Here is a 26246-nt window from a genome sequence, read left to right on the forward strand (position 1 = left end):
GATGCATCCACATGTAAGTTGCCTTGGGACAGAATTGAGCAGGAAAGAAATGAAGGCAACTGTTAAACCAATGACAAAGGGAAAGGTAAACCACCCAAATCCGCTCACTATGTTGTGGCACATTGTAATAATAATGGAGTAACTGAAGACTTGTTTAATGCTTCACTTGCTTCTTGGTAAGACGATTGGTTGCTTGATTCAGGACCAACTTGCCACATGACTTTTAAGAGAGATTTTTTTGAAGAATTCACTGACAATGTTGATGGAGCAGTATATTTTGCAGACAATTCAAAACTCAAGCCATCAGGGCTTGGCACCATCAGGCTCAAACTGTCTGGTCTTCCAGACTTTCTTCTGCAGGATGTTTTATATCTCCCGGAGCTAAGGAGAAACTTGTTGTCTTTGGTCCACATCCATCAACAAGGACACTCCATTCATATGTTTGATGGCAAGGTTGAGGCCAAAAAAGCATCAGATCACTCACTTGTCATGACGGGGATAGAAGAAGAAAGAGTTCAGAAGCTGCAAGGAACCTTTGCTCATGCACAGAACTTCTCATACAATTCTCACTATGATGAAGGTACATTTCCATCAAGTCTTTTACGGCATGCTAGATTTGGACACTTGAATTATGACAGCCTTCGTTTGTTGAAGAAAAATGGTGTTACTGGTTTGCCTACAATTCCTAAGAAACGTAAGCAATGTGATGCTTGTATATTAGGAAAGCACATCAAACAATATTTTCATGATTCTCATTCCTAAGCACATAGAAAACTTGAACTCATTCATTCATATTTATGTGGCCGAATGCATATGTTCCTTCTGCAAATGGTAATAAATATATGATGACATTTATTGATTACTACACCAGAATGTGTTGGGTTTATTTATTGAAGAACAAGTTTGATGCTTTTGAAATATTCAAGAATTTTCATGCATGGATTGAAAATGATGCACAATCTCATATTGTCTCTATTCGCACTGACAATGGAAAAGAATACACTTCAAATGAATTTGAAAACTATCTTCGCCAGCATGGTATCAAACATCAGACAGTTGTGCCTTATAATCCCCAACAGAACAAAGTAGCTGAAAGAATGAACAAGGCAATTTTAAATATGGTACGTTCGATGATGTTTTTCAAGAATGTTAAACTGATGTGTTGGGTTGATGTTGTTCTATATGTTGTGTATATAAAGAATAGGTGTCCATCTAATGCTATTAGAAACAAGACTCCTTATGAAATATGGTATGGCCACATTCCTTCGGTAAAGCATCTCAGGGTCTTTGGTTCCACCTGTTATGCCTTGATACCTAAGGAACAAAGAAACAAACTTGGTGCAAGGAGTCACAAGTGTATCTCCTTAGGGTACTCAAGTACCTCCAAAGCATATCGTCTTTGTGATGAAGTTAATAAGAAGTTATAGTGTCTAGAGATGTGATATTTCTTGAATCGTCCAAGACTAACAATGTTGTTGAGCGGCAGCTTGATCGCTTGGATAGATTCGGGCATGTAAAATCTTTTCAAGAATTTGATAATGAGATTCCACATCTTGAAGGGGGTATTCCTATGCTGGATCAATATGTGGAATCTTCTTCTGAAGCACTCTCTCCCCCACATAAAGCTCCACCCACTGAGGAGCCTGGGCCATCTTAGAAAAGTCCTCCAAAATGGCTGACAAAGACACTGGAAAGTGTTCATTCTAATTAGGTTGGAAACACAGGAACAAGAAGCTCAACCAGACAGAATGGAGGTGATGTAGACGATTCTAATTCCCCTGTTGATATGGATGTCTCTTATGATTGTGAACTGAATTTGTCTACAAATTTTGAACCAACTTCCTTCAAAGAAGTCACTTCTCATGATGAATGGAAAGAAGCAATGCAAAAAAAATATGATGCCTTGATAAATAATGGCACCTGGAAGCTGGTTGATCCTCCATTGGGAACCAAACCAATAGGCTGCAAGTGGGTCTACAAGAACAAATATAAAGTTGATGGCTCATTTGATAAGCACAAAGCCAAGCTTGTGGCAAAAGGTTTTGCACAAAAGCAAGGGGGTCGACTATGAGGAGCCTTTTGCCCCCACAGCAAAATGGGCTACCATCCGGACACACTTTGCCTTGGCAGCACAGAACAATTGGAAAGTCCATCAAATGGATGTAAAAACTGCTTTCTTAAATGGAGATCTGAAAGAGAATGTTTTTATGCCCCAACCAAAAGGATTTATTGTGAAGGGTCGGGAACATAAAACATGCAAGCTTGTAAAATCCTTGTATGGCCTCAAGCAAGCACCGCAAGCCTGGTACGAGAAGTTAATTGAGCATCTTTTGAAACCCAACTTCAAACATTATGATCTTGATGATGCAACCTTGTTTGTCAAGAAAGTTGGCAAAACAGTTGTATATATTGTGGTGTATGTAGATGATATTTTGATGACAAGGAACAATGAGAGCTATATTGCATCCATAAAGAAGGAATTGAGGAAAGGTTTTGAAATGACAGACTTGGGGTATGTTCACTACTATCTTGGTATTGAAGTAACTCAACATCCGAAGTTTATATTCCTCTCTCAGAAGAAGTACGTTGGAGATCTGTTGAACTAGCTAAGTGCAATCCTTCGACTACTCTAATGGAACAAAACTTAAAGCTCACATCCACTGAAGGAAAAGAATTTGAGGATGCAACAAAGTACAGACAGTTTGTAGGAAGTCTCAACGACCTAACTACAACCAGACCAGGCATTTCATTTGTTGTTGGAATCCTCTCCAGGTTTATGCAAAAGCCTTGTGAGGGACATTGGTCTGCTGCAAAAAGAGTTTTACAGTACTTGAAGGGAACTCAAGACTTTAGACTTAAGTATACACAGGTGGGTGACTTCAGCTTGATTGGATACTTTGCTTCAGCTTTCAATGGAGATAAGGAAACAGGGGTATCTACTTCAGGTTAATGCTATGAGTCTTGGATCATGAGATGTCTCCTAGAGGTCACGCAAACAATCAATTCTGGCAAATTCCACAATAGAGGCAGAATTTGTGGCAGCAGCTAAAGCAACAAAGGAAATTGTGTGGCTCAGGAAAATTCTGGCAGATTTGCAGGAGAAACAAGTGCATATTCAACTCCTCTCATGATTGACAACACTTCTACAATAAAGTTGGCCAAAAACCCAAAGTTCCATTATCGAACAAAGCATATCAATACAAAATACCATCTGATTCGACATCATGTTGAGGCCAAAACAATTCACCTACGCCATTGTTCCACAAATGAGCAAATTGCAAACATCTTCACCAAAGCACTTGGAAGAGAAAAGTTCGAAAGATTTAGAACGATGCTTGGACTCACCGACATCCCTTCAAATTAAAGGGGGGAATGTTGACACCTAATCTTTGGGATTAGGTAAATCCATGTAAAATAGTGTAAATAGAAAATAAGGAGGATTGGAATATTAAGAGACACTGGGAGTCTCTCCCTCCATGTATATATCTATGATCAACCTTAATGCAAAAACACAATTCGTTTTGAGGAGTTACCTCCTGGCCTGACAATATATTTATGTTGGCTAATGACTTTGATTCTTGAAAAGATTTGTACACTGCTTCTTCAGACTATTGACAAAATTGTGGATAGCAGGTCTAAAGTCCCAACACATAAATTTTACAAAAACCTTAAGAACTCCCTTTGTCGAGCTCAATCCTATTGCCAAATGGCATAACCTAAAGCTTCCACTTGTCCCCTTGACTTGTACCCTATTGATGCCATGGAATCTCATGTCAACACTCTTGGTCTATCTCGACATCAACATAGTATATGACATATTTTGAGGCTACCACATGTTATACTAATATCAACTCCTCTATCAAGCCAATGTCATCTACTTGTTGTCTGTGCACACAACAATTCTTTCAAATTTGTCCTTTCAATTTGGTACAACCTACTTGGTATTCGTGCACACACAACACTTTCAAATTTGTGCTTTCAATTTGGTACCACTTGCTCAAATTTGCTAACCCCTTTGTGCATTCAAATGTTTCATAAGCATCCCTAAAGTATTGTGAACACAAACAACGGCTTGTGGATCTAAAAATTTTATCAATTGTAGCTTAAGCAAGCATATGGCATCCAAAAGGAGAGTTTAGGTCCCAAAGTTCAATTACCCAACAATACAAAACTTTGAAGTTTTATGTAATGCACATTAATCAAACAACTAACCTTTGGAATAGAGGCAAGTAGAGGCACCCTTTCCAACTCCAAAAATCCATGAACTCAAAAGATTATGCAATGCAATTTGAATTCCCATGGGGTGTGCACTCCAACACCTAGAAATTTTCATGAAAACCTTGAGGACATTAACATGTCAATCATATGGCATCTAAAAGGAGAGTTGAGGTTCTAAAGTTCAATTACCCAACAATCCAGAACTTTGAATATTTATGTAATGCACCCTTGATCAAACATCTAACTTTTAGAATACAGGTAAGTAAAGGCGCCCTTTCCCACTCCAACAATCCATGAACTCAAGCAAACATATGTCATCCAAAAGGAGAGTTCAAGTTAGAAAGTTGAATGGCCCAACCAAAAGAAGAATTTAGGTTCTAACATTCAATTACCCAACAATCCAAAACCTTGAAAACTTACGTAACGCAACTTGATCAAACAACTAACCTCCATAATAGAGTTAAGTAAAGACATCATTTCCAAGTCCAACAATCCATGAGCTCAAAAAATTACACAATGCAATTGGAATTCCCATGGGGTGTGGGTTCTGACACCTAGAAATTTTCATGAAAACCTTGAGAGCGTTAACATGTCAAGCTCAATCCTCCTATCATATGGCTTAACATGAAGTTGCCACTTATTCCCTCACTTGTAACTTGTGGATGTAATATGGTCATGCATCAATACCTAACTTGTCCACATCCCTACCCCATTATCCATGTTGACATCATCATAATGATGTGGCATCTTTTAGGATTGTGACATGTCCTATTGAGACCATCTCCTTTGTTGAGTCAGTGCCATCTAGTTAATTTTCTTGCATTCATGGTACCTTCAAGTTTGTTCTTTCAAAAGAATGCAACTTGCTTAGACAAACATACCTTTCTATACATTTGAATATTTAGCAAGGCTCCTCAAAGCATTTGCGGACATGAAATATTATGGGATACAATAGTGGTAGAGATTAGACATTTGCCACCACCTTGGGGAGAAAAGGAACAAACAAACCCTCCAACCATCTACAAGCCCAAAACTTTATACAATGCAACGAGTGCAAAACTTTGGGAGCAAAGAAGCCATTATGACTTCAATTTTTCATATTATTAGAGGTCCAAAGAGTTTTTCGTCATCATGACATTTGACCCAAACTATTACAAGATACCAATGGCAAACGTTGTAAATCCACCACCTTGGCGACCAAAGGCACAAAACAACTCGTCCAACCATCCATAACCCCAAAAACTTGTAAATAATAGAGTAACAAAGTCATTCAATATTTAACACATCTAACAGTCCAAAAGGGAGGTTTTTCATCATCATAATATTTGATCCAAAAATGACTAGTGCAAAGCACAATCAACCCCAAGACCAAAAGGTGAGGAAAATCTACAAGATTAAAAACAAGTCCAAACAAAAGACACCCTAAACCAAAATTATAGAAAGGATTGCTAAACTTTGGAAGGTAAAGATGGAACTCACATCAAAGGAAAAGTGTGTTATTCAACTTGCATTGAAACTCCTCAAAAAAATTAAGAAACAAAGCATTCCCTCAAATATTGGGGGTAGTAGGTGCTTCCACACAAACAATACATATCACATGGTCCAGCTAGCCCAATCCCATTTTGTAGATTTCCTCCTTCCTACTAATCTCAATGCTTACTAGGAACAAGTATCATTCAAACACCCTGACTTTAGACACACACAATACCATATTAGTGAAACCATCCAAATCCTCCACTTCAATTACCAACAAACTTGCTTCCACAAGACTATAGAGTGGAACCAACAATCAACCAATACTTCTCTAGCACCCTAACTTCTATTACTAGATTCTTCTCAATGACATCACATGTTTAAAGAATTTCTATTTGTTGCATATGGTTTCTTCTTAGGATCACCTAGCTAGACCTTCTCAAACCTCACAATGATTAAGGCAACAATAGAGGCGCCTAGCAAAGCAAAGGGAGTGAGCATTCATCCTACACTTCTACATCATACTTAATGACAAAGTCCCTTATCTTTTTTATATTTACTTTACCTTCTTACTTGCTAACATTTTTATTCTTTCATCAAGAGTACCCTTAGCACTTCCATTGTTTGTTATTATTGGTTGTTTTTCAGTACCATTGACATATTTTTTTGGGTTATTCCTCCTTCCTACCTATCTCAATGCTTACTAGGAACAAGTATCATTCAAACACCCCGACTTTAAACACACGAAATACCATATCAATGAAACCATCCACATCCTCCACTTCAATTGCCAACAAACTTGTTTCCACAAGACTATAAAGGGGAACCAACTTTTAATGTGGAAAAATCGACCAATACTTGTTTAGCACCCTAACTTTTACTAAATTCTTATCAAAATCTATTTTTGTGTAAATTTGGCATTGGTGAGGCTACATCATGGTCATGTCCAAGAATAACACCTGAATAGGGTGGGGAATTGAATCAGTGACTTAACATCTAAGAGTGCCTTAACAGCGCACCCAATCCCTTATCTTTTTTATATTTACATTAACTTCTTGCTAACATTTTTATTTTCTCATCAAGAGTACCCTTGGCACTTCCATGGTTTGTTAATACTGGTTGTTTTTTAGTCCCATTGACCTATTTTTTTGGGTTATTTATGGTCATTAATGAAATTATCTTATCTCATCTATTCTACAAAAGCCTTATCATCATAGCTCCAACTTCAATTCTTGCTAAAATGGACAAAAATAGAATAAATTTTCAGAATAACAAAACAAGGGTACAAGGGAACAAAGATTTGGATTAATTAAAGCACATCCTCAATTTTTTCAGGAGACAACAATAATATCTATCTATATATATAAAAACAAGAAATGCCCAAGGGGTCAACTCAATCAACTGTGACCAATGTTGCCAAACATTTCACTAGTTCCAAGCGAACAAGTGCTCAGCTCAAATCCCCTCAATTAGGTGCACTAGTCTATGTCAAAAAGTTTACTAGGGATGTCATCAATGAATGTGGGGAAGCGTCCCTTAGGTTTCCCCACAAGGTTTTCCTTGGAAAAAAAATTATATACATATATAAAAATATAAATATAAAACAAATTGCAACCTACACTTATATAATCACCAACGACAAGTCTCGAAAGGTTACACTTCGAGGTGAGAATCAAATCAAGGTTGAGATTTGCAAATGTAATAAACCAACATTGATTAAACATTCCATTCTAATTCCACGAGAAACCATCAAAAGCTTATGGTCCATGACTCCAATCACTCCTAGCCTTATTCCTCCCAATTCTATTCAAAGCAAATGTTGATTGATATCTCCATCAATAAATATAACTAAAAGAAGTCAAGCAAATTGTACACAGTGACACACTACTTTAGGATTGGGTGAAACTTGCAAAAATTTCTAACCCAATGTCTAAGTAACACCATTATTATATTGCACAAAATAGTAACATGATTGCAACTAACCTTGAGCAATATTGTTTAAAGAGGTTTCATCTACTCAACCATTATTTAACCCAATCGGAAAGCTACAACATGAGGGACATGTGGATGATCCCTTAAAATTTTCCTAAATTTTTCCTAGAACTTCCCCTAAAAGACCTCATGCACCCAACAAAGTCCTTAAGCATTCTGGAATGTTTAAAGTTCCAAAATCCCCAAATGTCGAAACAACGGAAAGATGGGTTTTAAAGGTGGGGATGTGTCCCATGCAATATAGACAAATTCGAGGTAACTTTCTATGGCAAGGAATGATAGAAACTATTGAAAAGTCACAACACCTAAAGGGTGCTAAAAGATGTGGCAAACAAATTTTTTGAGGCTAAGTTGTACTAAAAGATGTTAAAGGATCCAAAGCTTTAGAGTAAAATTTAGAGATCAAATTACATTATCAATGCACCAACAAAACTTATAATCAAACAAAATCCTCTTCTCAAAGGGGTGAGTATTTGGAATGTAATTCAAACAAGATACCTTAATAGACAAATGTCTCTTTTGGGGACTTATAATTACAATATTGTAATAGCTCAAATTGTTGGGAGTTAGTTCTAGCACTCTCCACACCTAGGTTCAAATCCCTAATGAGACATTTGACCCATTGCGATAATACTAGAGAGGTGGATGCACCTAAGAGTGGGGCCCCTCGTTGTGGATGTGTCTTCAAACATTTCGACCCTTGCTAAGTCATAAGTTATTGGCATATCTGTTGCAAATATTTGGATATACTCTTGAGTTGTAGTGGCAAGAAATTGGTTTAACCCTAGGCCTGGCCCAATGTACTGTAACAAGTTATCAATTTCCTGGGGTTTTAAAAAAAATTATAATTCCAATTCTAGCCAGAGTCAAATGGTGCTATCTATCAAAAAAAATTATTATTTCAAACAAGACTAACCTACAATAAGTGATCCCATGGGAACATGTAGACCAAATTCAACCACAAAAAATTATCCTCCCCTAGAAGCTTGACGAGCTCAATATGATAACCATCCTAGCCCAAGTCGGTTATGATAAGACAAAATTTCGAAGAGCCCATCGATGTTGAGACCTCAATTTAGATCTTATTAGAGGATGAGGAACCTCCAAGTTGCCCAATGGCAAAACACTATCATCACAACCAATAACAAGTCTCGATTATCTAATTGGTCTACAAACAACTCTCAATTTTGTTATCTTGCGTGTGGAAATTTTGATGTACATCTTTTGTAGTTCACTAAGTCCTCTAAAAGTTGGGCAACTAAGCACTCTATGTGTGGTGGTAGTTTGGACACGGTTGCTTTTGGTATGGATAGTCATGATGAATATTCTATGTACAACACTATGGTTACAATAGGTTGGAAAGCCAATCTTACTCTTAGGCATAAGCGGATATTTCCAATGATAGAGAGGATCTATGTACAACACTATGGTTACAATAGGTTGGAAAGCCAATCTTACTCTTAGGCATAAGCGGATATTTCCAATGATAGAGAGGATCTATGTACAACACTATGGTTACAATAGGTTGGAAAGCCAATCTTACTCTTAGGCATAAGTGGATATTTCTAAGAGAAAAAGATGCAAGATTCGGTATTGGAACTAAAGAACATAATTCATCTCCCTAAGCAACTCTAAATGAACTTAGAGAATTGCATTAGATAGGCCATTTATAGGGGATGGAAATTGAAATTTGTAGTTTTCTGCTTAAGTTAAAAATATTCTCAATCAAATTTGAATAGTTATAATATAAATATTAAAAACTATTGAAACGAGCAAATCGAGATAGGCAATAGCGTTGAGGTGAATCAAAACATTTTCAAAATCTGCATGCCACTTACATTTTCCTCAATGTTGAAAGAGAAATGCGAGCAGTTAAATTTGCAACCCTCATCATTATCCGTGAGCCCAAACAAAGAAGTTATATCAAACTAATAATAATCTCAAATAGCCACATATAACTCTGGTGGAATTTCATAGTCAAACTAACACTAAAAGCTTATATCCTTGTTGTAAAGCGACCTCACCCAACAAGTTTCAAACTGTGATTTATTTAATCAATTTGGCAAAACTGACGATTCGAGAACGAGATGAATGATTTGAAACTAGTATTTGTGATCTATTATGTCACTAAATGTATAGAATTGGAGTTGTTTACTTGCACTCCATGTAAGAATATATGTTTGTGAATGACTGAAGCTACTTATAGTCTTATACTGTCATTTTATGGCATTGAAGTTTATTTTGTCAATAATTGGCCATATTTAAAAGATCAAGCAATGCCCTTTTACTCTATAAAAAGCACAACATAGTTGATTAATCCCCTTACCTCGGTATTCTAAATTTACATCACAAAATAGATAATTTACTGTTGACAAGATAGACTCGTACTCAAGCTAGTTAAGAGACCTCTTCGTAAAGCTATTTCATCAAATGATTGAAATAAGGAAAATAACGTCAATGATGAACAAGCATCGTTATTCAAAAACCATTGCCATCAGCAAGTAGAGTGCTCAGTGTAGTACATGGCTATTGTCAATTTCATAATCGCAATTGGGGCAAGCTATCCTGACATCATTTCTCCCGTTCTCGTTTTCGAGAAGTTGTGTTGGATTTCTTATTTTCATTGCGATTCTCCTACCATCAGTAATCCATGGTCTGCATTCACAGAAAAGAGATTGTTAGACTCCCTTTTATGGAGCATAATAGAACATAAACAAGTGCAAATTTTGAAAACCAGTTACATTGGCTATGCATTAAAACAAATACGAAAACAGCATTTAAATATACCAAGCAATTTGTATGCAAACTTGGTCGCCATAAATTATTCGAAGCCAACTCCTAGAAAGCAGTTTTAAGCTGGATATTTTACCATCACAGAGACGTTGAAGATTGTTTTATGCCAAACTCATAAGCAACTATATAGGTGCTCAAGTGGAATTTTAATTTTCATTGTATTGCAGACAAAACTCTCATGTTTCAGTAGACATGGAAGGTTGTGGGAGTTTTACCCAACAAACATCCCGACCTAGTTTTAGAAACCAAATCAAAATGGTGGCGAATGACCAAATTCCAATCTCAGTTGGCATTTAGCCACCACAAAGGTGTTCAAATAAACGTGTAATGCTCATAGAAGCGGATGTGTAATGATTACATGCCTTTGTTTAATGCTCATAGAAGCGGATGTGTAATGATTACATACATTTGTTTAATGCGCTCATTGAAGCGGATGTGTAATGATTACATACCTTTGTAAAACAGAAAAACAAAGATGATTCACAAAAAATAATGTACTCCGACAGTTACATTAATGGACTTGAAATAAGCATTGGTACAAATCATTTACCAAAAAACTAATTAAAATTTCGAAAAAAATCAAATTAGAAATATAGAATTTTGGGTCTAAATTTAAATACGCAACATATTTTTGAAGTGAGATTAGAAATAACAAAATACGGCAATGTGAATAATAAAATTAGAAAAGCAAAAGGAATTATGTGGGTTTTTTATTCACAAGTTTGTCAACTAACAGTGTTGACATGATCATTGCTCATGAGATTTGAATACATGTGGATAAAGATTAACCGTACCAAATGCACTACCTCATTATAAGAAAAAAATATATATATATTAAATAATTTTTAATTAAATAAATATGAAATAAATTTATTTTAAATTGTAAAATTAACAATCTCATCTCTTTTAATATAAAAGGTTAAATGTAAAAATTAAGAAGATAAAATTCGGTACCCTATTTTCAACCCCACAGCAGAAGCACTTCCTTTCACCATTGTGGTGGGTTCTTAACTTTTAATGTTTGAATCATTAAGAACAAACAAGGAAAGATTAATTAAGTTTAATTTTCAACACCCTGTTAGGTTTCCTTTTCACCACCGTGTAATAGTGAAGAGGCCTATCCCCACTTTTTCAAAGATCTGCGTAGACATAGACTTTCTGAAGTCGGATTGCAAATTTGCAAGAGACCCAGCCCAAAAGCTAAATATTATCTCTGGATACAAAATCTCGATTACGAGCAAACTGCCTTTTAGTGTAGATCATGTTTCAAAGTAAGGCATGTGACAACCCTCCACGCTAACCAAAAGTCCAAAAGGCTTCATGCCCAAAAGCGGGGCAATCAAAGACCTACCAAGTGGCAGAGTGCCACTGAGCAATACCACGTTGTGCAAACACAGACACCCAAGGAGGAGATCCTGGATCTTAACAATACCATTACTAATAATAATAAAAAAGCACCTTTGCCATTGAAACACGAAAAAGGAGCAAGATGCGAAGGTTTCTAGCTCTCTATGGGAATAATCACAGATGTCAACCAGAAATACAGATTTTTGTATCTAGCAAGAAAACCACCACACAATCAGAAAAAGCACTTGTATTCATTTGCCAAGTAGACCTTGGGACCTCAAAGATCTTGCAACTAGTGAGATGACATACAAAATGGGAAGAAGTAGTAGCCAAGATCAATCTAGCAAGAGAAGCTATTGGATCTAGCGAGGAAACTCCAACATGGGCGAGGAAGTTGTTACTCCTGTCTATGCGCCAACCATTCCATTTCCGGATAAACATGAGGAATGGACAAATGTGAAATTTAAGAATCATCAAAAACTGACTTTCAATTACATGAAAAAATCCCGGCAAAGATTTTATTTTAAATATATTATTTTAACATATTTCTATCACCAATTTATAGTGATCTACTTTCTTTATCTTAAAATTTTGAATCATCCCTATCCCATTTGGAATGGGATATAAGATAGATTTTAGAAACACAACCAGGTCTTGCAACTAGTGAGATGACATACAAAATGGGAAGAAGTAGTAGCCAAGATCAATCTAGCAAGAGAGGCTATTGGATCTAGCGAGGAAACTCCAACATGGGCGAGGAAGTTGTTACTCCTGTCTATGTGCCAACCATTCCATTTCCGGATAAACATGAGGAATGGACCAATGAGAAATTTAAGAATCATCAAAAACTGACTTTCAATTACATGAACAAATCCCAGAAGGAGAAGAATTTATAAGTAAATGAACAAATCCCGGCAAAGATTTTATTTTAAATATATTATTTTTACATATTTCTATCACCAATTTATAGGGATCTACTTTCTTTATCTTAAAATTTTGAATCATCCCTATCCCATTTGGAATGGGATATAAGATAGATTTTAGAAACACCTATGAACGAAGACGAGGAGTCCATACCCAAGTAAGCTTTTTAATTAATACAACCAGAAACAATCCAGCGTGAAGTTAAATTTAAAAATGGATTTTTTAAACACCTATGAATCTAGTAAAGATATTATAATGGACGAGGAGCCCATATCCAAGTCAGTTTTTTTAATTAATCCAACCAGAAACAATCCATCACAAAATTAATTTAAAATTTTATTTATAATAAAATAAACTTGAAACATAAGATAAGTTTAATAGGTCATGACACTTGCTCAGTGCTTAAGTGATAAACTGGAGTGGAAGTAAGAATGCCATTGTCATAAAATCGAAAAGCAAAACTGATCTATAAAATATAAGCTCTGCACCTAGGCAAAGAGGATTTATAAACTGAACAGTAGTTAGCATAGAACTTGTTTAAAGTAAGTTAGAAATGAAACTAAATGAAACTGGAAAATAACTATAATGTAATTGAGGTTGGTTCCTCAACAGTATGAGGCTGCCAGCAAATATAAATAGGCAACCCAGAATCAAAAGTGGGGTGGCTGCCATCTAGATGAAAAAAAGGAAAGAAAGCATAACTCTGAACAATTTTTTTTTTTTATGAATTTAAAGAAAGCTTACAGGTATTCATTGTTTCAGAAGCAACAAGTATAAATTACTATGCATAGCAATTAAACAACAAATTGTGTGATTAACATTCAAACTGCACACAGAGACTGAAAGGATCAAATACGACAGAGCCAAACCATCCAAGTACATTACCAAATACATACTATTTGATTTAAATTAGAAATTTACAGTATATGTATATAATCATTAGGTCCACGGAAGTACAGGATAGAACTTCCAGATTCCACTCAGGCCTCAAGACACAGGGCCCTCAAAAAAATAACCAACAATCCTTCATACAAACGAGATAGGCCGAGGAGGGTTTCCATAACCCAGATAGACCAAAGCAGTACACAGATGAAACAACAGACACGACAACCAACAGCAAAAGGCCAAAACATATTCCTAGAACAGAAAACAAAATCGACAAGATGGGCTCCTTGCACAAGAGGCAACCAAGTATCGACAGACCAACACACTGAAACCCTAAGGATTAAACAACTATAGCCCGAAACCAAAATGCAACCGCAGAGCGCAATCAAGGAAGGACCCTACGCGATTTAAGCACATCGGACCCAAATCTTCAAGGACGAGACCACAGCGTTTCATCCCCGAGAGCCAGCCCCTTTCAACCATAGTAAAGAGGAGAGGGATATCTGCACAGTGACAAGAAGATTGTCAGAGAGCAAGCATGGCTATATAGCACACAACAACACCAGAGAAAAAACAAGGAACTTGACCCACGACGAATACCTGAAGGGGAGGTCGGACTCCACAACCGAGCCACGAGTTGAAACCCCAACCTGAGCACAACCAACGACCGAAGTGCCATGATACCACAGCCTGCTCACCAGGAGTAAGGCCGTTAATAAAAACTACAGGAAGGCGAAACAGTGGAATTGGAACAGGGTTTTTACCTGTCAAATAAGCAACCAAGCCATCGACGAGAGTAACAGGCAGAGGGCCTATGAAATGCAACCAAAACCCAGTTAGAAAACATCACCTGCAAGTTGTAAAAGAATCGTTCACAGACAGTCGAAATAAGGCATACCCAGAATGACAAACCAAACCTGAGACCTCCACAGAAAACCAGGTGTACAGCAGCCACTAGGTCCAATAAAAAACATTCATATAACTAACAAATGATTGATGACCAGAACCAGAGAAGAACTAAGAGGATAGTGGGCAACAGAGACCCATCTTCTTCCAGAACCGAACTAGACGAGCCACAGAGGAATGGAAGCATAACTCAAACAAACAACAACGCAAATGAGCCCAAGTCGAGCCATACCATAGACGTCGTGCTCACACAAAACGAGACCAACCTCGGGCCGGATGCGCATTGAAGGCGCCATAAACCCTCACCAAACCTCGATGTGTGCTAGCACGAGAAGGACCAAGGACGGGCCAACTGCCACGTAAGTCTTGCCACGCAATTGTCTCGGGATCGCCATCAAATTTTGGTATCAGAGCAGGGTCTTTTCTCAAAAGAAAAAAATGGAAGTAGGAAGAAGAGGTCGAGGTAGAGCTATCAGGAGAGTAGCCGATGAAGGGCTGCGAGAAGAAATCAAGATCCTAAGTGCCCAATTGGCAGTAGTGGAAGCAGGGAGGCATAGGGATCCAGAAGGTGGTGATGATAGTGAAGAAGAAGTTGCAGCCACGACGAAAGGGTCAGACAAAGAGGGACCAAAGATAAAATTATTGAGATCAGTTTTGTTGGCAAGTAGCAAGCCAAAGCCAAAGCTTTCGAATTATGATGGCAGTTTATCTACGGAGGTATTGTTGGACTGGATTAGTGAGCTGGATAAATATTTCGAGTGTGAAGAAATCAGTGAAGATAAGAAGGTCAGGTTTGCAGCCACCAAACTGAAGGGACATGCAGCACTGTGGTGGGACAGTGTGCAGGCAGAAAGGAGAAGGTCAAATAAACCATTGATCAAAAAGTGGAACAGGATGATTGCCAAGATGAAGAGTAAGTTTCTACCCAAAGATTATCAGATTGCTCTGTATAGGCAGGTGCAGAACCTGAAGCAAAGAGCAATGACTGTGAAGGAGTATACAGAAGAATTCTACAGAGTGAACCTGCGAGCAGGTTATGTTGAAGATACCCCAGAAAAGACAGCAAGGTTTGTGAATGGCTTACAGATGGAGATACTAGATGAGATTAGTATTCTTTCCCCCAAGTCCATAGAGGAAGCCTATCAAAGTGCTTTGAAGGCAGAAGAAAAGATCGCCAGAAAGCAGAATGCCAGAAGAGGACGTGGATCTGGCAGAGGAAGAGGACAGTCTTTTGGCAGAGGCAGAACTGTCAACAACAATGAAGAGGGCAGCAGTTCAAAAACTGCAGGACCAACTGAAAAAGAAGGTAACACTAGAGGAGGAAGGCCTTACCAACAAGGAAGAGGTAATGGCAGAGGCAGAGGAAATGCCTATCAGTGTTACAAGTGTCACAAGTGGGGACACAGGTCTTTTGAATGTCCTGAAAGTGATCAAGCAGGGCAAAGAGGAGCATATGTTGCTCAACCAAAAGAAGTAGAGGCACCGCCACAAGAAGGGGAAAGCATGCCTAAAATGGGAGAAACCTTAGTGTTAAACAAGGTATTGTTGAAACCGGCTAAAGAGTTAGCCGACCAGACACAGCGGAAAGCACTGTTTCGAACTGTGTGTAAATCACATGGGAAATGTTGCAAATTGATTATTCAAAGCGGGAGAATTGACAACCTGGTAGCCACTGAAATGGTAGAAAATTTGAGTTTAAAAAAATTGAAGCACCCAACACCATACAGGGTACTATCCATCTATTCTTTTCTTTGTTCAATTGTTTGACAACATGAAACTATGAAACCAAAAGCTCTGCCCTCCCTCTCCATTAGATAGATAGAAGGGCAGAGGAGGGTTCTCTACCTGGTCCTAATCCTTTTCAGAATTGGGGCCTCACAATCATTAGCCAATATGCCTTTCTCGCATTTATGCCCTTCCCGGTTCATGGTTTGAAATTCTGGTGTCCCAGGCGTAGAGGAACCACACCAACCCATCCCGAACTTGGTGGTTAAACTCTACTGCGGTGACGATACTGTAGGGGAAGCCCTGCGGGACCCACCCGTCAAGCAGAGACGAAAGTCGGCCTTAGTGATCCGACGGTGCCGAGTGGAAGGGCCGTCGCTCAACGGATAAAAGTTACTCTAGGGATAACAGGCTGATCTTCCCCAAGAGTTCACATCGACGGGAAGGTTTGGCACCTCGATGTCAGCTCTTCGCCACCTGGGGCAGTAGTACATTCCAAGGGTTGGGCTGTTCGCCCATTAAAGCGATACGTGAGCTGGGTTCAGAACGTCGTGAGATAGTTTGGTCCATATCCGGTGCGGGCGTTAGAGCATTGAGAGGACCTTTCCCTAGTACGAGAGGACCGGGAAGGACACACCTCTGGTGTACCAGTTATCGTGCCCACGGTAGACGCTGGGTAGCCAAGTGCGGAGCGGATAACTACTGAAAGCATATAAGTAGAAAGCCCACCCCAAGATGAGTGCTCTCCTATTCTTACTTCCCTGAGAGACCCTAGTCGCGAACACGGCTGGGACAACGACGGGTTCTCTGTCCTTGCAGGGGATGGAGCAACAAAAGGACACCAACTGCTGGTTGATGAGCAATGCAAAATGGAGTTTCACATTGGTAGGTATAAGGATAAAGTAACTTGTGATATCATGCCAATGGATGTGTGCCATATACTGCTGGGCAGACCATGGCAGTATGACAGGAAAGTTGTCCACGATGGGAAGACAAACTGTTACAAGTTTGCTAAGGATGGGATAAAGCATACGCTAGTACCCATGAAAGAGGAGGATACGGCAAAAAACAATGGAACAAAAGCATTACTGTTAGGAGGAAAAGAGTTTCTACAACAGATTGGAGATGATGAGGTAAAATATGCAATTGTGCGAAGGCCAAGAGCAGTGTTAATCCATACTGAGATTACTGACTTACCTGAGGAGATACAGGATATGCTGCAGGAGTTTAGTGACATTGTGGTGGATGATCTACCAGATAAATTGCCACCAAAAAGGAGTATCAGTCACCATATTGATTTCATTCCAGGGGCTAGTTTACCAAACAAAGCTGCTTACCGGATGAGTCCAAAGGACAATGAAGAGATCAGGAAGCAGGTACAGGAGTTGTTGGATAAAGGGTTGATTCAGGAGAGTTTAAGTCCTTGTGCGGTCCCAACTGTTTTAGCTCCCAAGAAAGGAGGTGAATGGCGGATGTGTATTGATTCTCGAGCAATTAACAAGATCACTATTAGGTATAGGTTTCCTTTACCGTGTATGGACGACATGATGGACTGTTTGAGTGAAGCGGCATATTTTTCGAAGATTGATTTGAAAAACGGATATCACCAAATTCGGATTCGTGAAGGGGATGAATGGAAGACAGCTTTCAAGACCAATGAAGGCCTGTATGAATGGTTGGTCATGCCATTTGGACTGAGCAACGCACCTAGCACATTCATGCGCTTGATGAACGAGATGTTGAAGGAATACATTGGAAATTTCATGATTGTATATCTAGATGATATCCTTATTTTTAGTAAGACGGAGGAAGAACATTTCCGACATGTCAAGTTTGTCCTGGAAAAGTTGCAACAAAACAAATTGCTGTTAAATTTGAAGAAGTGTACTTTTTTAAGAAAGAATTGATTTATTTGGGATTTGTGATTTCGAAAAACGAATTAAAGATGGATCCGGAAGAGGTTGCAGCCATAGTTAGTTGGCCATCCCCCAGGAGTTTGTTTGAAATGCGGAGTTTTCGTGGGTTGGCAAGTTTTTATCGAAAATTTATAAAAGATTTCAGTGGGATTTGTGCACCCATGGTGGATACCGTTACAAAAGCAAATCAACCTTTTCATTGGACGGAGTCAGTGGAAAAGAGTTTTCAGCTGCTGAAAAAGAAGATCACCGAAAGACCAATTTTGAGGTTGCCAAATTTCAACAAACTTTTTCAAGTTTGTTGTGATGCCAGTGGGACAGCCATTGGGGCAGTACTCAGCCAAGAGCACAAGCCAGTGGCCTATTTCAGCGAGAAGTTGAATGAGAGTAAGCAAAAGTATACGTCTTAAGACAAGGAATTTTATGCAGTGGTCCAAGCACTGAAACATTGGAGACATTACTTGATGGCAAATGAATTTGTTTTGTTTTCAAACAATTCTGCATTGCAGTATGTTATGCAACAGCACAAGCTGAACCATAAACATGCGAAGTGGGTGGAGTACCTCCAAAGTTTTACATTTGTATTGAAACACATCAGCGGTCAAGCCAACAAAGTGGCAGATGCGTTAAGCAGGAGAAATTTGATTTTACAGGAAAGCAAAGTGCAGGTGTTAGGATTTGAGCATCTTAAGGATCTGTATGAAACAGATGCAGACTTTAAGGAAGCATACGAAGCTTGCCAGAATCCGTTGTTGAGAGACAACAGTTCATGGCTAGACTATAACATATAGGAAGGATTGTTGTTCAGGGGAGGACAGTTGTGTATTCCGGAATGTTCGATGAGGGAAAACTTAATCCAAGAAAAACATAGTGGGGGTTTAGTCGGACATTTTGGCATTGACAAGACTTTGGATCAAGTGAGCCACTTCTATTATTGGCCAAAAATGCGTAGAGACGTACAAAGATTTGTGGCTAGGTGTAATATGTGTCAGCTTGCAAAGGGACACAGTCAAAATATAAGATTATATACACCCCTGCCTATTCCGGACAGACCATGGGACTCAGTCTGTAGAAATTTTGAATAATATGACACTTATTCACAGAGATTATCCCGATTATACACTATTGCGAAATACATGCACAATACATAATCTCCTCTACGTTGATCATCAATTTAGCAGCATTAAAAACAATGAAACATCAATCGCGTGCGCACATTAACACAGTATGTAACCCGAGGAAAGCATACAGCTGAAAACCCCACACTATATGTATATTAATGATTGAGAACATGTAACAATACATAGTACAATACTCCTCACAAGTACTCAGTACTATCTCCACCTGTTACACACAATACAGCTCAGATCTGATCTCCAAATCTCCCCCGCTGCTTTGCCTGCCTCCATTGCATAATACCTGCTGAGAATGAATGAGAATGGTTGAACCAAACTCGTTTTTACCTTGTGAAAGTCACCCACACTGTAAATCACGTGAGCACAAGCTATATTTCACTTGGTATTAGCCCAAACTACGCAGAGATCATTGGCATAACTCAATCCCATGCATGTGCACAATCTCATGCACAACTGATAGCAATCTCAACCTCTAACACCTGTCTCCACTGAACTGTACATGCACTGAGTTAACTGATGTATTCTTCAGTTTCATTATGAGTTAATAATTAGTGAATTAATTAATAACTAATTCACACAACTCATCACTTAGTCTATTGATCAGTTAGACTAAATACAACTTAGTCTATTGATCAGTTAGACTAAATACAACTAGTTCAACTAAGTCAAACTGAACACAACTCCATTAACTGCTCATCCAACTCCACAGAACTCAACCACATGAGTTCTAACTGATGTCCTGCATGCAATAGCTCAACTGACTCATAAAGAAAGCGTATTTCCTTCTGACAGCTGCATGTGCCACATCTGTAGCTCAAACTGAAGTGCTCCAAGAGGATAAGATAAAGTTTATAGTCTAAATATTATTATGAGACAATAATATTTGACTTTTCTATTTTTGACTAGCAGTCTAAAAATAGACTCTGATCACTCCTGCTGTGATCCAAAAATAGACTTTGCGCCATAATTTGCCTGCGGGCCCACTTAGTGAAGGCGACTCCTTTCCACTAAGCTCCATCATCTTGTTGCATTCTCAACAAGCATTTCTTGTTGCACACTTTTCAACACTCCCTCTCAACAAGAAAGGCTTCCTCTCAAACCCGATCCTGTAACTCTGGAATGTTCTGCATGCAACACATCTGCCCGGTCCACTTTGCTCCAACAACACTTGGAACAAAAACACTCCCAACTGACCACTCTATTGGGCTAGGAACATACTCTGATGCTGAAGCTCTACCTGCTGCTGACAAGTGCTCCCTCTCTGACATCTACGCTACTGCAACATCTCCATGCATCTCGCACCATTGCACACCTCTCTATGCCACCTAGCATTGTGCAAAACACTTGTGCCTCTCACATTGCTGCAGCCTGCATGCTATGCGCTGTCCTGGGATTCCCTGCACTGTCGCTCTCTCTGCCGCTCCATCCGCATCTGTCTCTACCCAATCAGTCAGTTCCTGCTACTACACATCGGGGCTCCTGTAGCAAGGTCTCATCCAAGAGGTTGGGTACCTCAAGGATCCTGCCCCTCCTCCTTAGGACGATCAATCCACATAACCCCACCTCCTACCTGGAGGTATGGCTGCATGCGATCCCTCTGCCCACCTGGCTCGAAGTTTCCCCCTACTGGAGGTCTCTGCATGAGTAGATGTCTCTACTCGATCTCCTCTCAGCTTCCCTTGTTGTGGCTGCTGCACAACCTCCTGAAACTGCTGCACCAATCGTGGCTCCTCCATAATCGTCTGAGACTTCTTCTGGCTCTGCATGTTGAGCGGTAATATACGCTCCCTATCAACCACCAAGTCTCCATCAGTTGCCTTGCTGCTCAAGGCTTTGCATGCATCTTGAACCTCAAGAGCATACAGTTTCTTGACCCGTGAACCAATCTGCTTCACCTGTCTAGTGATGATGTGTCTAAGGAAAACCTTTCCCTTACTAAAGACTACATCATAGCCTCTGTCTTCCAACATCGCGATGGACACCAAGTTTCTCTTCAGTCCTGGTACATACTTGACATTGGTCAAGGTAAAGCGAGCTCCATGCTCCCTCTGAAAAATAACTGTGCTTACACCTGAGACACTATAATTCTCATCATTACCCATCCCTATGAGTATCTGGAGATCTTTCTCCTCCAAAGTACTGAACAAACTTTTGTCATCAGTCATCTGGAAAGAAGCTCCACTGTCAAGAAACCAACCACTTCCCACCATGGATAAAACCATGCATGCGAAGAGTGTGAAGTCCAACTCAAATTGTGAAGCAAGTGCGGCTGCCTCACCTTCAGATCCTTCCTCGGATCCCTTCTTGGACTTCTTCTTTGGGCAATTAGTAGCATAATGGCCCAACTCATGACAACGAAAGCATCGCACCTTCGACTTGTCAACCTTCTTCCCATCATTGGAAGAACTGGATTCAGAAAGAGAAACCTTCCCCTTCCCCTTCTTCGCCTTACTCACTAAGGCACAGTTCTCCTCATCATGCATAGATGAAGAATTGTCTCTAGTGCGCCATCTAATCTCCTCTTGCACAAGATCCGACCAAAGTCTCTCCCATCCTGACAATTTCTCCCTTCCATTCATCGAGTCCTGATAGCTATGCCAACTCTTAGGAAGGCCAAGGAGTGCTAGACTCACCATATCCTCATCCTCAACAGTTACCCCCACACTTCCCAGCTCATCCCGGCATTGGGTGAACTTCGTGAGATACTGGGGCATACTGTCTCCATTCTCACACCTAATGTTTCTGAGTTTATCCTTGAGTGCCATTCCACCAGCTCAAAACTCAACCGCTTCTGATCTAAAATTCGTGAGAACAAAGTATTTCTTGTACAGAGATTGACTGTATGGGCATTCACCAGATATCTCACCTTCCAAAAGGATGAATCCAGAAGCTACCTGGCCCGATTACAGACTCTGCCTGAAGAAATAGAATGTAAACACTTCCTGAATAGTAGATCTGATGATCAACAGCATTGATATCATGTAGAACTTCTTCTACAAATCAGCTCGCTCTAATACCATGTAGAAATTTTGAATAATATTACACTTATTCACAAAGATTATCCCGATTATACACTAATGCGGAATACGTGCACAATACATAATCTCCTCTACGTTGATCATCAATTTAGCAGCATTAAAAACAATGAAACATCAATCACATGCGCACATTAACACAGTATGTAACCCAGGGAAAGCATACAGCTGAAATCCCCACACTATCTGTATATTAATGATTGAGAACATGTAACAATACATAGTACAGTACTCCTCACAAGTACTCAGTACTATCTCCACCTGTTACACACAATACAGCTCAGATCTGATCTCCAAATCTCCCCCACTGCTTTGCCTGCCTCCATTGCATAATACCTGCTGAGAATGAATGAGAATGGCTGAACCAAACTCGTTTTTACCTTGTGAAAGTCACCCACACTATAAATCACGTGAGCACAAGCTATATTTCACTTGGTATTGGCCCACACTACGCAAAGATCATTGGCATAACTCAATCCCATGCATGTGCACATTCTCATGCATAACTGATAGCAATCTCAACCTCTAACACCTGTCTCCACTGAATTGTACATGCACTGAGTTAACTGATGTATTCTTCAATTGCATTATGAGTTAAAAATTAGTGAATTAATTAATAACTAATTCACACAACTCATCACCTAGTTTATTGATCAGTTAGACTAAATACAACTAGTTCAACTAAGTCAAACTGAACACAACTCCATTAACTGCTCATCCAACTCCACAGAACTCAACCACATGAGTTCTAACTGATGTCCTGCATGCAATAGCTCAACTGACTCATAAAGAAAGCGTATTTCCTTCTGACAACTGCATGTGCCACATCTATAGCTCAAACTGAAGTGCTCGAAGAGGATAAGATAAAGTTTATAGTCTAAATATTATTATGAGACAATAATATTTGACTTTTCTATTTTTGACTAGCAGTCTAAAAATAGACTCTGATCACTCCTGCTGTGATCACTCCCGCTGTGATCCAAAAATAGACTTTGCGCCATAATTTGCCTGCGGGCCCACTTAGTGAAGTCGACTCCTTTCCACTAAGCTCCATCATCTTGTTGCATTCTCAACAAGCATTTCTTGTTGCACACTTTTCAACACAGTCAGTTTAGACTTTGTCTTAGGTTTGCCAAGAACACAGAAGGGGTTCGATTCAATCATGGTGGTGGTGGATCGCTTCACCAAGATGGCGCATTTCATTCCCTGTAGGAAGACCAGCGATGCCACACATGTAGCACACTTGTTCTTCACAGAGATTGTCAGATTACATGGCTTGCCGAAGTCTATTGTTTCAGATCGGGACGTGAAGTTCACAGGTCATTTTTGGCAGACTTTGTGGAAAAAGCTAGATACCAAACTAAACTTCAGCTCAGCTTATCACCCATAGACTGATGGGCAGACTGAGGTGGTGAACCAAAGTTTGGGGAATCTGTTAGGTAGTCTGATTGGCGAAAATTCTCGACAATGGGATCTCATACTCGGACAAGCAAAGTTCGCTTATAATGATTCACCCAACAGGAGTACGAGCAGAAGTCCTTTCCAAATCCTATACGGGATGCACCCCCGTGGTGTGCACGAGTTACGGGATTTGGATCAGTTGGAACGAAGGAGTGCTAATGGTGAAGACTTCGCGAAGGTGATCAGCGAACTTCATGAACAAGTGAAATCCAAATTACAGGACAGCAGCCAAAGGTATAAACAGAAGGCAGATTTAAAATGGCGAGAAGTGCAATTCAATGTAGGGGACCTGGTACTGGCACATCTACGCAAAGAAAGGTTTCCTAAAGGCGAATATAACAAACTGAAACTAAAAAAAATAGGACCTTGCAGGATACTGCGAAAGTTCTCTGCAAATGCATATGAACTGCAACTACCCCCAGCTATAGGGATCTCGCCCATCTTCAATGTGGCAAACCTGTGCCCTTACATTACTGCTAATGTGGAGGACAGTTCGATAAAGCACACACGGGACACCCACGGAGACACTGAATCATGGGTCAAACAAATACCTCCAGCCAAGCCTCTAGAGATCGAACAAATCTGGATACTCAGGTGGCCAGGCGAACTCAACGGAAAGAGTACTTACAGTACCTAGTCAAATGGAAGGACCGTCCAATTGAGGACAGTTCTTGGTTGGATGCAGGTCAGATTCAAAGTGTTGACTACTCGATTGAAGAGCTCATGGACAAGAGCCATGAGATTCATTCACCCCGGGAGCCTGATGCAGGAGCATCCAACTAGGGAGGCGACAGTTGGACAAGCTGTTTTGATTAAGTTCACTTTTAGTTAGTTTTATTTTTATTTTTAAATGAAGGTTGTTACAGCCAATGTTTTTATTTATAAACTGAACAGTAGTTAGAATAGGATTTGTTTAAAATAAGTTAGAAATGAAACTGAATGAAACTGGAAAATAACTATAATGTAACTGAGGGTGGTTCCTCAACAATATGAGGCTGCCAGCAAGCATAAATAGGCAACCCAGAATCAAAAGTGGGGTGGTTGCCATCTAGATGAAAAAAAGGAAAGAATGCATAACTCTGAACAATTTTCTTTTTTTATGAATTTAAAGAAAGCTTACAGGTATTCACTGTTTCATAAGCAACAAGTATAAATTACTGTGCATAGCAATTAAACAACAAATTGTGTGATTTAACATTCAAACTGCGCACCAAGACTGAAAGGATCAAATACGACAGAGCCAAACCATCCAGGTACATTACCAAATACATACTATTTGATTTAAATTAGAAATTTACAGTATATATATATATATATACACATATATTCATCAGGTCCATGGAAGTACAAGACAAAACTTCCAGATTCCACACAGGCCTCAAGACACAGGGCCCTCAAAAAAATAACCAACAATCCTTCATACAAACGAGATAGACCGAGGAGGGTTTCCACAACCCAGATAGACCAAAGCAGTACACAAATGAAACAACAGACACGACAACCAACAGCAAAAGACCGAAACACATTCCCAAAACAGAAAACAAAATCAACAGGATGGGCTCGTTGCATAGGAGGCAACCAAGTATCGACAAACCAACAAACTGAAACCCCAAGGATTAAACAATTATAGCCCGAAACCAAAATGCAACCGCAGAGCGCAGTCAAGGAAGGACCCTACCCGATTTAGGCACATTGGACCCAAATCTTCAAGGACGAGACCACGGCATTTCATCCCCGAGAGCCAGCCCCTTGCAGCCACAGTAAAGAGGAGAGGGATACTTGCACAATGACAAGAAGATTGTCAGAGAGGAAGCATAGCTATATAGCACACAACAACACCAGAGAAAAAACAAGGAACTTGACCCATGGCGAATACCTGAAGGGGAGGCCGGACTCCACAACCGAGCCACGAGTTGAAACCCCAACCTGAGCGCAACCAACGGCCGAAGTGCCATGATACCACAGCCTGCTCACCAGGAGCAAGGTTGTTAATAAAAACTACAGGAAGGCGAAACAATGGAATCGAAACAGGGTTTTTACCTGTCAAATAAGCAGCCAAGCCATTGACGAGAGTAACAGGCGAAGGGTCTGTGAAATGTGACCAAAACCCAATTAGAAAACATCACCTGCAAGTTGTAAAAGAATCGTTCACAGACAGTCAAAATAAGGCATACCCAGAATGACAAACCAAACCTGAGACCTCCACGGAAAACCAGGTGTATAGCAGCCACCAGGTCCAACGAAAAACATTCATATAACTAGCAAACGATAGAGGACCGGAACCAAAGAAGAACCAAGAGGATAGCAGGCAACAGAGACCCATATTCTTCCAGAGCCGAACCAGATGAGCCACAGAGGAACGGAAGCATAACTCAAACAAACAACACCGCAAATGAGCCCAGGTCGAGCCATACCATAGACGCCGTGCTCACACA

The 26246-nt window shown here is 39.6% G+C and overlaps 1 protein-coding gene across 4 annotated transcripts in view; it reads right to left on the reverse strand.

The window, feature by feature from the left end:
- LOC149173443 (SUPPRESSOR OF GAMMA RESPONSE 1-like) overlaps positions 1-26246 on the reverse strand; it is a 106511-nt gene that overhangs the window by 53601 nt on the left and 26664 nt on the right. For 3 of the 4 annotated variants that reach the window (XM_089424612.1, XM_089424609.1, XM_089424610.1), the window contains exon 2: positions 10206-10338. In XM_089424612.1, coding sequence (XP_089280738.1) covers positions 10206-10338 — 133 coding nt within the window. Of the gene's footprint in view, positions 1-10205; positions 10339-10470; positions 10819-26246 lie in introns of those variants that run through there. The other variant, XM_089424611.1, reaches the window with a different exon arrangement.

Source organism: Pinus tabuliformis, chromosome 4_2 (assembly GCF_031772625.1).
Source record: "Pinus tabuliformis cultivar Carrire ecotype Pingquan chromosome 4_2, CPIR1, whole genome shotgun sequence".
Classification (NCBI taxonomy): Eukaryota; Viridiplantae; Streptophyta; class Pinopsida; order Pinales; family Pinaceae; genus Pinus; species Pinus tabuliformis.